This window comes from Benincasa hispida, chromosome 12 (genome assembly GCF_009727055.1).
Source record: "Benincasa hispida cultivar B227 chromosome 12, ASM972705v1, whole genome shotgun sequence".
Taxonomy (NCBI): Eukaryota; Viridiplantae; Streptophyta; class Magnoliopsida; order Cucurbitales; family Cucurbitaceae; genus Benincasa; species Benincasa hispida.
Window position 1 is genome coordinate 62,275,143 of NC_052360.1, and position 12,351 is coordinate 62,287,493.

General features: G+C 36.9%; 2 protein-coding genes across 4 annotated transcripts; one reads left to right on the forward strand and one right to left on the reverse strand.

Annotated features, from left to right (window-relative positions):
• Window positions 1–806: 806 nt before the first annotated feature.
• LOC120067593 lies at window positions 807–2,071 on the reverse strand. Its single transcript, XM_039019138.1, has 2 exons — window positions 1,415–2,071; window positions 807–1,046 (listed from the first exon to the last, which is right to left on the reverse strand). The coding sequence occupies exons 1-2, from the start codon at window positions 2,069–2,071 to the stop codon at window positions 807–809; spliced, it is 897 nt and encodes a 298-aa protein (XP_038875066.1).
• A 1,110-nt stretch (window positions 2,072–3,181) lies between these two features.
• On the forward strand, window positions 3,182–8,423 carry LOC120092941 (5-oxoprolinase). 3 transcript variants are annotated; one of them, XM_039051197.1, is made up of 3 exons: window positions 3,182–3,446; window positions 3,900–7,732; window positions 8,120–8,423. In XM_039051197.1, the coding sequence occupies exon 2, from the start codon at window positions 3,909–3,911 to the stop codon at window positions 7,707–7,709; it is 3,801 nt and encodes a 1,266-aa protein (XP_038907125.1). In that variant the 5' UTR covers window positions 3,182–3,446; window positions 3,900–3,908; the 3' UTR covers window positions 7,710–7,732; window positions 8,120–8,423. The 3 variants fall into 3 exon arrangements, with proteins under 3 accessions (XP_038907125.1, XP_038907126.1, XP_038907127.1); XM_039051198.1 differs by having other exon boundaries at window positions 3,182–3,429; XM_039051199.1 differs by lacking the exon at window positions 3,182–3,446 and adding an exon at window positions 3,602–3,725.
• The last annotated feature ends 3,928 nt before the right edge of the window (window positions 8,424–12,351 follow it).

Sequence of the window (12,351 nt, forward strand, 5' to 3'; positions counted from 1 at the left end):
CACCGCATACGTCCTAGAGTTAGGCTTAAGTGTGTGTAGCATGACAGCATGACCTGCGTTAACTAAGGTTGCCCTTGCGGTCACACTTAAGTATTGCAATGAAAACATCTTCGCATTTTATCTATTTCCCATTCATTTGTTTCATGTCAAGAGTTGTCGTGTCTCTACCTCTCATGCATATTCTCATTGCGTTGTCTGTTAGTTAGGAGTAGGAGTAGGATTAGCTTAGCAACCCCTCTAACATTCTTTTATTTAACCGTTGCATGCACATTATCGCACTCAGTCAGCTACAAGTCCCCGTGTTCGACCTCGGATCACCCAAGAAACTTGCGTTCACGTTATACTTGGCGTGAGCACAAGAAAACTTGTGACAGGACGCATGATCATCACATACATTCGTTAATGCATTATCATTCCAACGCATGACCATCGACGCATGACTATCAATGCATACCTTAAGAACATGCATCGCATATCGCGTCAAAGGGATTTTAGTTGTCGAGTAAATTGACATCTAATTTCCTAGCACCACTATGTAATAGAGACAAAACGGTTGACAATTGTGCTTTTATGTCTCTTATGTCCGTCTCTAGCCCCAATACACGGCCATCCAAGCTCGATATTGAGCTATCAATACTCCGTAGGTACGAATATACAAGAGGATTAACATTGGCTCCCTCCCTGTGGCCCAAAACCTCAGGCTCAAAACGATCATCCTCGGAGATAGAATGCTCCTCCTCAAGCTTAGGACGTATGTCACCCACCAGCACATCATGAAACATATCCTCGCTGGGGGTGTAAGTAGACTAGTGGATGTTCATGTCCTCATCTGATTTATCGTTCCTCACTCCACCTTCTAAATTATCTTGCTCATCACTTTCCCCACCTTTAGAACTATCGTCGAAACTACAACCACTCTCTGAACTACTTGAGCTCTTTGAACTCTCAGTGTTGGAGTGTATTTGTCTTACGACCCATATATCAATTTGAGTGTCCCGAAACTTCTTCTCAGCATCGGACATGACAAGACCCTTTTTTACTTTTGTCTGCTTTAAAGATCCAACCCAGTAAGATGGTTAGTGTACATTTAACAACCGAATAAACATACTGTGGCTAGATTACACTTACATTTTGAGACTAAAAAACATCTCTCTCGAGTACTTTGAATGACACCAAGTGGGAGGATGACCACCGTAATATACGAAGCACAACCACCTTGCTCTTTCGAGTGGCAATGTTCCCTGCTATCGATGATAGGATCTCGTATGTCTACATCTAAATATGAAACAACTCGTATTTATAACTATGTTAATGTTAAACCAAATATAAAGTTAAGTTCAGTAACATCTACCTAGAATGCTTGGGGAAATCCATGGAGTGAGTACTTCACCACATTATTTTTGTTTCCCTTTACCTTCTCCTTGTATAAACCAACCTTATCATTTAGTGTGATCTTGAGGGCGTCGAATGTCCTCTGCCAAATAATTGTACCCCAATCAAGACTATTGTAATAATATATGTCTTCAACATCCTCAAATAGAGTACGATCGACAACACTCTTTTGCTTGTTCTTACCCATCATTGCAATCTCTGTGTAATATACTAAGGTGATTTTAACAACATCATCGTCGTTTTCAAATACCAAATTCTTGTATTCTTCTTTCAGTAAATTCGGGTGGAATGTGTCTGAGGTCAACCGATTACCAAAGTACCTTGTGGCAAGTTCTTGTGAGGACTCCTCACTCCGTACAACTAGCGTAGGGGACTGCCACAAACCAGTGATCAATAAAAAATCTTCCTTAAAAATTGTGACGACTTTTCCTCTGATAAAGAAACTAATCGAGTTCGCTCCCTGCTTCTTCACTTCCCTCAATAACATATGGTGGATAAGGGGATTGTTGAATACAAGTTCAATATCTACAAATCGCCCAAAAGCTATTCTCTTGAACATCTTTAACTGCCTTTTGGTAAGCTTCTCATTCACAATCTTGTTGGCGTTCGCAACGTGGGCCAGGCTCATTACTTTCCCGGGAAACCTATCAGCTTCACGTATTTTCAAAGCTTTTGACATCTTGAATTACTCTTGCATTGTATGAACATTCAATTTATCGGTTAACAGGTTCGTACTAAAAAATCACTTTATACATACTGTTAAAGTCTCGCTCTTGCCAATCTCGCTTATCTCACTCTTCCCTATCTTGCTCTCGCCCTATATCGCTCTCGTAAAACTCGTTCTCTACCTTGTCTAGCTCTAACTATACCTTTTTTGTCCTCAACTAATGCAGAACACATCGAAATCCAAAATAAAAAATAGACGCAACCGATTAAACCTCGAAATCCACCTAAACAAACGCCACCAACCTAATAGACGAAACTAAGAACTTCGCAAACGAAACCAACCTAAACAAACGCAACACTACATGCAAGACAAAAATTAAATTCACTTACCCAAGAACTTTGATTACGGCAGTAGATGGACGATAGTTTTGCAGAGCGAGATTGAACAACACTACACAAGAATTTTGAGCAACTGGGACAACCGTTGCGTTTAAGCACACGAGTATCGTATAGATAGGAGAGGCATTTTTGTAATCTCATACGATGATGACATCAGCAGAAGGTCAATTGACGGTTTCTAATAAAATTTGGGTCATTTGGCATTATGGGTCGAAATATTATGTCATCGGCCCAAATTTTCCAATAAAATTGTAAAACAAAAACTGAGCGATCGCGTATGTAGATGTAAGAGATCACATATGTCGATGTAAGCGATTGCCTAATGTCAGCGATCGTATATGCTGATGTAAGAATCACATACGCTATGTCAGCGATCACATATACTGATGAAAGTGATCGCAAACTTTTTCTACGAAAACGATAATTTTGTTTTTATCATATCTTTATCGATACAAATCCGTTTTAATAAATAACCACTCGTTTTCATACAATGTTTCGCATTCTTTCCAACCATACTAATAAAGTAAACAAAATGTTAAAGCATCTTTAGTTTTAAATGACTTTGAATTTTCATTTTGTTATTCTTGGAAGGGAAGAACATTTAATATTAGGGTAAAAATAGTATTTCACATGTCAAATAATAAACAAGTTTTTAAAAAGAGGTTGAAAGTTTTTGCTCTTTTTGTCCATTTATACCATTTTCCCTATACAACCAGCCGGAGAGTACTCTAATTTATTTATCCAAACATTAATTAAATTAATTTTGCTGAAGAATCAGAGTGGGCGGAAGAGTTCTCTCTTGCCGGGGATGATAGCGACGAACTTCGCTCGTTGGAATTCGAATACCAGGAAAATCTGGTGATCAGAGACAAGTTTCTCATTCGGAATCTGCTGGCGATTATCAAGAAGGAAACGCTTGCAGCAGAGACGAGGATATCAAACTCCGGCCGGTGTCACATCGGATTGGCAGCGGTTGGTTCTTTGAACAAGTTAGTCTTAGAATTCGAGTACATTTTGTTAGGATTAGGCCTTCTCGATTTCTAATTTGTGTGTGCGGTTCATCAATGCAGACTTGAAACTCCTCGATTTTTTATTTTGATATTGAGCCATCTTTTACTTTGATGTTGATTGCTTGTGTGATCTTTCTGTATCTGTTGGCTTTGTGCTTTTTTATATGAACTCTATTACTGATGCATTTGGAAGGTTGGAAGACGTGCTGGTTTCGAGTTTTTGTCTGGTTGTGAGCAAAGAGACTTGGATTTGGATATGTATGGCAATATATCATGTTACTTTTCTTTAACTACCGATAGGATTTAACTTTCATAATCGATAACTAAATGAAATGCCTTGCGACGCTCATCTTTGAGTTGTTGAAGTGTATTATCTGTTCATGAGATTGAATGACAAACAAAGGTCTCTAATTAATGTTGTTCTGTCTTCAGGCATCATCAATGGGAAGTAACAATGAAGAGAAACTCCGATTTTGTATTGATAGAGGAGGCACATTCACTGATGTTTACGCTGAAATTCCCGGCCGTCCAGATGGTAAAGTTATAAAACTTCTATCTGTTGATCCATCGAATTATGACGATGCTCCAGTTGAAGGAATTCGGAGGATTCTTGAAGAATATACTAGCAAGAAAATCCCAAGGACGTCAAAAATACCTACTCAAAACATAGAGTGGATACGGATGGGAACAACTGTGGCAACTAATGCACTTCTAGAGAGAAAAGGAGAAAGGATTGCACTTTGTGTTACTAAAGGTTTTAGAGATTTGCTTCAGATTGGCAACCAGGCCCGCCCAGATATATTTGACCTAACTGTCTCAAAACCGTCAAATCTTTATGAGGACGTCATAGAAGTAGATGAGCGAGTCGAACTCATTCATGGCAAGGGGGACGGTAATCAAGATTCTTCTACATCATATGTAAAAGGAGTTTCTGGTGAGCTTATTCGCATTGTGAAGACTCTCAATGAAGAAGCTTTAAAGCCGTTACTTAAGGATCTCCTGCAAAGGAGAATTAGCTGTTTGGCAGTTGTCTTAATGCATTCATACACTTACCCAGAACATGAATTGGCTCTGGAGAAATTAGCTCTGAGTATGGGCTTCAAACATGTTTCTTTGTCCTCAGCTTTGACCCCTATGGTTCGAGCTGTGCCACGTGGTCTTACAGCCAGTGTGGATGCGTACTTGACTCCAGTCATCAAAGAATACTTATCTGGATTCATGTCCAAATTTGATGAGAGCAGTGGGAAGGTGAATGTGCTATTTATGCAATCAGATGGAGGACTTGCACCAGAAAATAGGTTTTCAGGCCACAAGGCAGTTTTATCTGGTCCTGCTGGTGGAGTTGTTGGTTACTCGCAAACACTTTTCAAGCTTGAAACCACAAAGCCTCTCATTGGGTTTGACATGGGTGGTACATCAACTGATGTTAGTCGCTATGCTGGAAGTTATGAACAGGTCTTGGAAACCCAGATTGCCGGTGCCATAATTCAAGCTCCTCAGCTTGACATCAACACTGTGGCAGCTGGTGGTGGCTCAAAATTGAAATTTCAATTTGGAGCTTTCCGTGTGGGACCCGAATCAGTGGGTGCACACCCTGGTCCAGTTTGTTACAGAAAAGGAGGTGAGCTAGCTGTTACTGATGCAAATCTGGTTTTAGGTCTTGTTATCCCAGCATTCTTCCCATCTATCTTTGGTCCCAACGAAGATCAGCCTCTAGATATTGAAGCCACAAGAGGAAAGTTTGAGAAGCTTGCAACAGAAATTAATTCTTACAGAAAAAACCAGGATCCATCCTCAAAGCCTATGACAATTGAGGAGATTGCTTTAGGTTTTGTAAATGTTGCGAATGAAACTATGTGCCGCCCAATCCGGCAACTGACTGAGATGAAGGGCCATGAGACAAAAAACCATGCTCTTGCTTGCTTTGGAGGTGCTGGACCTCAACATGCATGTGCTATTGCTAGGTTATTAGGTATGAAAGAGATATTTATTCATAGATTTTGTGGGATCTTAAGTGCTTATGGTATGGGACTAGCAGATGTTGTTGAAGAAGAACAGGAACCGTACTTGGCTGTGTATTGTTCCGAGTCTGTCCAGGATGTCTCTCAAAGAGAGGCAAGTTTACTTGAGCAAGTAAAGCATAAGCTGCAGGGTCAAGGATTTAGAGAGGGAAGTATTAAAACTGAAACGTACTTGAATTTGAGGTATGAAGGTACAGACACTGCCATGATGGTGAAGAGCCAAAAAGCGGATAATGGAGTAGAATTCGACTTTGCAGCTGAGTTTGAGAAGCTTTTCCAACAGGAGTATGGATTTAAGTTACAGAATAGGAATATTCTTATATGCGATATAAGAGTTCGTGGCATAGGAGTTACAAATGTATTGAAGCCGCGAGCTTTCGAAGGACTTGCTGGTGACCCTAAAATTGAAGGCCACTACAGGGTCTACTTTGGAAATGGATGGCAGGATACACCTTTATTCAAGCTTGACAATCTAGGTTTTGGTCATATCATCCCAGGGCCTGCTATCATTATGAATGGGAATAGTACCGTGATTGTCGAACCTAGTTGCAAAGCTACTGTAACTAAATATGGAAACATCAAAATTGAATTAGATTCCACCTTTTGCACAGAAAAAGTATCAGAAAAGGTTGCTGACGTTGTCCAACTATCAATCTTCAATCACCGGTTTATGGGTATAGCTGAACAAATGGGAAGGACACTACAGAGAACTTCTATATCAACTAACATCAAGGAACGCCTAGATTTCTCTTGTGCCCTCTTTGGTCCTGATGGAGGATTAGTTGCCAATGCTCCCCATGTACCTGTCCATTTAGGAGCAATGTCCAGTACGGTTCGTTGGCAAATCGAGTACTGGGGTGACAATTTGAATGAGGGAGATGTATTGGTCACAAATCACCCATGCGCTGGAGGTAGTCATCTTCCTGATATAACAGTCATCACACCAGTATTTGATAATGGAAAATTGATATTTTTCGTCGCAAGTAGAGGGCACCACGCAGAGATTGGGGGCATAACTCCTGGAAGCATGCCACCATTTTCGAAATCCATCTGGGAAGAAGGAGCTGCAATAAAAGCATTCAAGCTTGTCGAAAAGGGAATATTTCAAGAGGAAGGAATTATCAAGCTCCTGCAGTTCCCTAGTTCTGATGAAGGTGTCATCCCGGGAACTCGAAGACTCCAAGATAATTTATCTGATCTTCATGCACAAGTTGCTGCAAATCACAGAGGAATTTCACTAATCAAAGAGCTTATTGCGCAATATGGTTTAAATATTGTTCAGGCTTATATGACATACGTACAACTTAATGCTGAAGAAGCAGTAAGGGAAATGCTGAAATCTGTTGCCTCTAGAGTTTCATCTAATTCAGCTAGATCTGTGCAGGGAAGTTCCATAACAATTGAAGAAGAGGATTACATGGATGATGGTTCTGTAATTCATTTGAAACTCACAATAGATCCTCATAAAGGCGAAGCCAATTTCGATTTTAGTGGAACGAGTCCAGAAGTATATGGCAATTGGAACACCCCAGAAGCGGTAACAGCGGCAGCAGTTATATACTGCCTTCGTTGCCTGGTCAATGTCGATATTCCTCTCAACCAAGGCTGCTTGGCTCCTGTCAAGATATATATTCCACCAGGCTCATTCCTTTCCCCGAGCGAGAAGGCTGCGATTGTAGGGGGAAACGTTCTCACTTCTCAACGAATAACTGATGTCATACTCACAGCATTTCAGGCATGTGCCTGTTCCCAAGGTTGTATGAACAACCTCACTTTTGGTGACGATACGTTTGGATACTACGAAACAATTGGCGGAGGAAGTGGAGCTGGTCCTTCTTGGCATGGAACAAGTGGAGTTCAATGCCATATGACCAATACTCGAATGACGGATCCTGAGATATTCGAGCAGCGATATCCTGTTCTTCTACATACATTTGCTCTCAGAGAGAACAGTGGAGGAAGTGGAGTGTACAAAGGGGGTGATGGGCTCGTTAGGGAGATTGAGTTCAAGCAACCAGTTGTGGTGAGTATTCTTTCGGAGAGACGCGTCTATGCTCCAAGAGGTTTGAAAGGAGGAAAGGGCGGTGCTCGTGGGGCTAATTTTCTGGTGAGAAAGGATGGAAGAAGAGTTTATCTTGGAGGCAAGAATACTGTAACTGTCAAAGCTGGGGAGATTCTTCAAATTTTAACTCCTGGTGGTGGTGGATGGGGTTGCACTTAATGGCTTTTGGATATTTCAATTGGGTATGTACTACGTTCTTATGTTTTTATTTACAGTGAAATAGAATTAATACTCCCTTAATTAGAGCGAGTTTACAATGTTGATGTTGATACAAACGTCAAGGTCCCAATTTTATGAAAGATATGTTGCTTTTTAAACGTGTTAAAATGTTTATTATTTATATTATATTCACACTAGGACATTTTATAGCTTATATTTTATGTTTCATGGTTTCTTTTTTAATAATATGATGGACATGTCGATTCATCCTTAAACCTTCATGTCGATATCAACCCATAGAAACGTGAAAATATTGACACATCAGCTGGATTACACTTTTGCGTACATTATGCTGCTGTTTGTTTGTGTTTTGTGTTTGTAATTGGTTTATTGTGTGTCTTTTGTAACAGGTACCATATATGAGGAAGCAGATTAAGAGGGGGGGTACTGCTGGAAGATAAGTTTCTATATTCAATTTACAAGTTGTTCTATGACACGCAAGAGTTTACGTATACTGATAAAGGAATTATTTGATCTTGGTGGGAAATGTCTATGTTTCAGTAATGTGGGGATATGGATATCAATGAATATGCCTTCAAAATGTAAAATAATTGACGTTTCTGTTTAATAATAAGCCCTACATTTACTATTTATAGACAATTCATGTGCTTGGGGTCTTAATGATTAATGATTAAATAAACCAAGGTTTGATAATGGCTGTAATTTTAGAAATTACTTTCTAAGTTTTGCCATTAATATTTGTATTCATATTGATGTTCTTGTATATAATTCTTAAACCTTTTGATAAATCGTTTGACATTAAATGGAAACATCTAACGATGGTTGCTGGTTCAAACCCTTACGCTATGTTATCAAAAGAAAGGCTGTGGGATTATGTTCGTTTGGAGGCTAATGCTGGTTGTAGAAATGGACTTGAGTTGAGGATAGGTATGCAGTTTGATCAAGCTACAGCAAGTGACCTTTTAATACCTTTTTGAGGCTATGCTAAGGAAATGCATTACAATATCGAATGTGTGAAGCATATCATAAAGTAACTACTACACAGATATAGAAATTTTGTCAATGGGAGCTTTATATAATTTAATAAACATAAATATAATGAGTGGGACTTGAACCTAGATTTAAAAGAGAGTTGGAAGGCAGATTTACCATGGACTAAATAATGGTTTTGATTCTATTCCAGTTTTGTATATTATAGATTTAAATAATACTTTAATCCCTATATTTTTGCTTTTGGTTCATCTTCGACATATTTTCAAATTGTTCATTTTGGCTTCTATACTTTAAAAATATTCATTTTAGTTTCTATACTTTTAACATTAGTTCTTTTTTGTCTTTATACTTTTAAAAAGTTGTCATTTTGGGCCCTCATTTTTACTTTTAAAGGATAAAGATGATCACATTTTTTAAAGTTCAAGGACCAAAATGAACCAAGTTGAAAGTACAATGACCAAAATGAATATTTTTAAAGTATAGAGACCAAAATGAACCAAAGTTGAAAGTATAAAGACCAAAATAAATCAAAATGAGCATTTTGAAAGTATAAGGACTAAAATGACATGAATCAAAATAGTACTTATACCTATATTACATAAAGAACAAAAGGTTGAGGAGCTACTAAGTCTACTAGCTGCTTCTATAGAAACTATATTTGAAATATGGAAGGATTAACTGCTGCAGCAAAACTCATTGAAGAATTATTGTTTGAGGTTGCCAGTGACAGGGATTTGGAGATAAGTGTATTCGTTTCATTTGTTGAAATTTCAAGTGCAGCATCAATGGCAACCGATAGGAGCTTCGATGGAATATAGAGGGCCATTGATATATACCTGGACAAGCATAAGCTTCCTCACAGAATCGAGGGCTGGACTACCGTAGGATGAAGGCTGAAGCTTGTGAACATGCAGCCGAGAATCATCTATTGCCGTTAAAGGATTGCTATCCAAGCATTTATTTTGGCTTTAATTCAGTCTCTAAGTTTCATAATGTAATAATTTTATTCTTGAAATTTAAGTTTTGTTTCAATTTGATCTTTGAATTTTAAGATTTTATATTTTTTGTCTCAAATTTTTATTAAAGATGTCAATATTTATTAATTAATTTAAAATAATTATTAAATGATATTTTAAATTTAATTTTAGAAGTAATGAAAAATAGTGAAACTTAATTAATTATAATTTATTTAATTATTTTAAATTTACTAATATACGTTAACACTAAAGTAGGAAAATGAGTATCGATAGAAAACTGAAGATTAAAAATATAAATCTTGAGATCTAAGGACTAAATTGAAAGAAAACTCAAAATTCAAAAGTAAAGTTGGAACATTTTGAAATCTAAAGACTACCAAAATCAATACTTAATGATTAAATCTATAACATTTTGAAATCAAAAGACCAAATACAAACTAGACCAAACCGTAAGGATCAAAAAGATATTTTTCCTAATTCTTTTATAATATAAATCATATTCATAAATTAATTAATAATAACATTTTGCCAACTAAATTAGTGGTGTTACTATAACTACTTTTTTGGTTTATTAATATATAGTATTAAACACATTTTAAATAATTGTTTAAATTAGAATTCCACTTTCGCTGCTACTAATCACATATGTGAATACATAAAATACAATTTTGTTTTCATTGAATATATTGTTTTCAAATTCTCTACCAAATAAGCCTTAAATGACCTAAAATGATTCATCTTGCTTCCCATTGGTAGACTCCCATCAAAGGAATTTAATTTCTCTGACAATTTTCTAAAATTCCATCGATTGACAACTCCCAATAGAGTTGTATGTCATTATCGTTTTAATCTGGAATGTCCAAATTTTTAAGAGTCTGTAACAGCTATCAATTTGGAAAAATTATACAAATAACCTCTTTTGAGGGCCCAATTAAAATTTGCCCCACAATTTGTTAGAAAAATAGCCTTCTAATTACGTCAGCTATGTGTGAAAATATTGTTGTCCTTAGACCACGCGTGAGGGCTTGACACTCAAATGAATTTTCACTTCTTCCTCTCGTTCCTTTATCATGATTTTTTTTCTTGATTTTTTTCCCTTCATTTGAATTATTTCTCTCACTTCTTCTAGCTTTTTGCTTCTTGATTTTGATCCTTAGTAAGAAGAAGAAGGTAGAAGACAAAAATGCAGAAAAAAAACATAGAAAAAGAAATGGAAAAAGAAGGAGGAGGAAGGCGGAAAGCAGAAGAAGGAATCACAAAAAAAAAAAAAAAAAAAAACGGACGAAGAAGAAGACAACACAGGAAAAAATGTGAAAAAATGGAAAAAAAAAAAAGAAAATTTAGAATTTGTCCTCAGTAATAAAAGTATTATATTATTATAATATTATTTTTTGAGAAATCTAACGGTTGGCTTGCTCAACAAGATTATAAAACAAGTTCCTAAATTTTTTTTCAAGTGTTTGGAAGTCCTTAAACCCTTACATCCCATCATTTTGCAAAAGATCAAGAAAAACAAGGTATATATCGGTATCATCTTTTGTAAATGTGTTTAAGTTTTTATTTGCATGCTATTGAGCCCAATAATTTATTTTTTCGTGGTTTACATAATCTCGATGGAAATTCAATAATCTTGGTCGAGTTTGATTATATTTACACCGAGATTTAGTGTAGCATTTGAAATCTCGGATGGGAGATTGATATTTTTGCACTAAAATTACGTATTCTCCACGAGATTTTGAACGATTTTGTTAATTTTTTTGTATATGTATATGAATTTTTTCAGGATACCTCGCATATTTGTTTGTTTCGGGGGTGAATGAAAGGAGAATGAGAAAGAATGTGTAGAGGGTCAGTTGAACGGGTTGATTATCGGCATTGGAATAAAGTATGAGGAGTTTTTTTCAGGAAATATATAGAATTAGTGGGATAAATTCCATTGAGTTTGATTTGGTTATAAAGTGTTTGTACAATGTTAGGCCGAATGAATCTGTCTTTATGATCAGTAATCAAGCATTTTTTTCTTAACCGGTGACGAGTATCTCAGATGGCTCTTTTCGTATTGAAGTTACCAGTAGTAGTCCATAAATGTAGGAGTACGATACCGTCATTTCATATTCAAATGGCCGAATATGTTCCCTCATTCGCATTTCACCTTGAGTTTATTCTCGAATACAATATGGGTTCGAATGAGGTGAAAACATTAAGTTCATTGAATTATGATGTATGTCCATTAGAATTAGGAGACGATACGAATGGGTTATTCTAAAGGGAATGGAAGCAGAAGCGAGTGATCGCATTTGTGTCTTAAAATTTCATTTTAGAACTTAATCCTAAAGCATGCATTTCTACTGTAAATTACAGAGAGGAAAGGGATGGAGATAAAATCACCCTTGAAGAACCGTTTCTTCTCGAATTCCTCTCCAACAGTAAGACCACAAACAAGATCTCCATCTCACGAACACTGCTTCATAGTAAGACCTTGAACACAGCAACGAGGACACCACCATAATAGTTGCCTTGTTATTCTCAATGTTAGAATCAATGAGAGTTGTGGGCTTCCTTGATTAATTTTTGTGAAAGAGAGAAGAGTGTTCTGAGAGAGAATTTGGTAGAGGAAGGAGATTAAGAAGTTGAAGAAAATCAGAGAACTT

Excerpts from the sequence above, each read along its gene's own strand:
- LOC120067593 (XM_039019138.1), bottom strand. The coding sequence starts at position 2,071 with ATGTCAAAAGCTTTGAAAATACGTGAAGCTGATAGGTTTCCCGGGAAA. Across the intron at positions 1,047-1,414 it reads TTGGTTTATACAAGGAGAAG|ACAAAAGTAAAAAAGGGTCT; the intron begins GTAAAGGGAAAC and ends TCTTTAAAGCAG.
- LOC120092941 (XM_039051197.1), top strand. The coding sequence starts at position 3,909 with ATGGGAAGTAACAATGAAGAGAAACTCCGATTTTGTATTGATAGAGGA.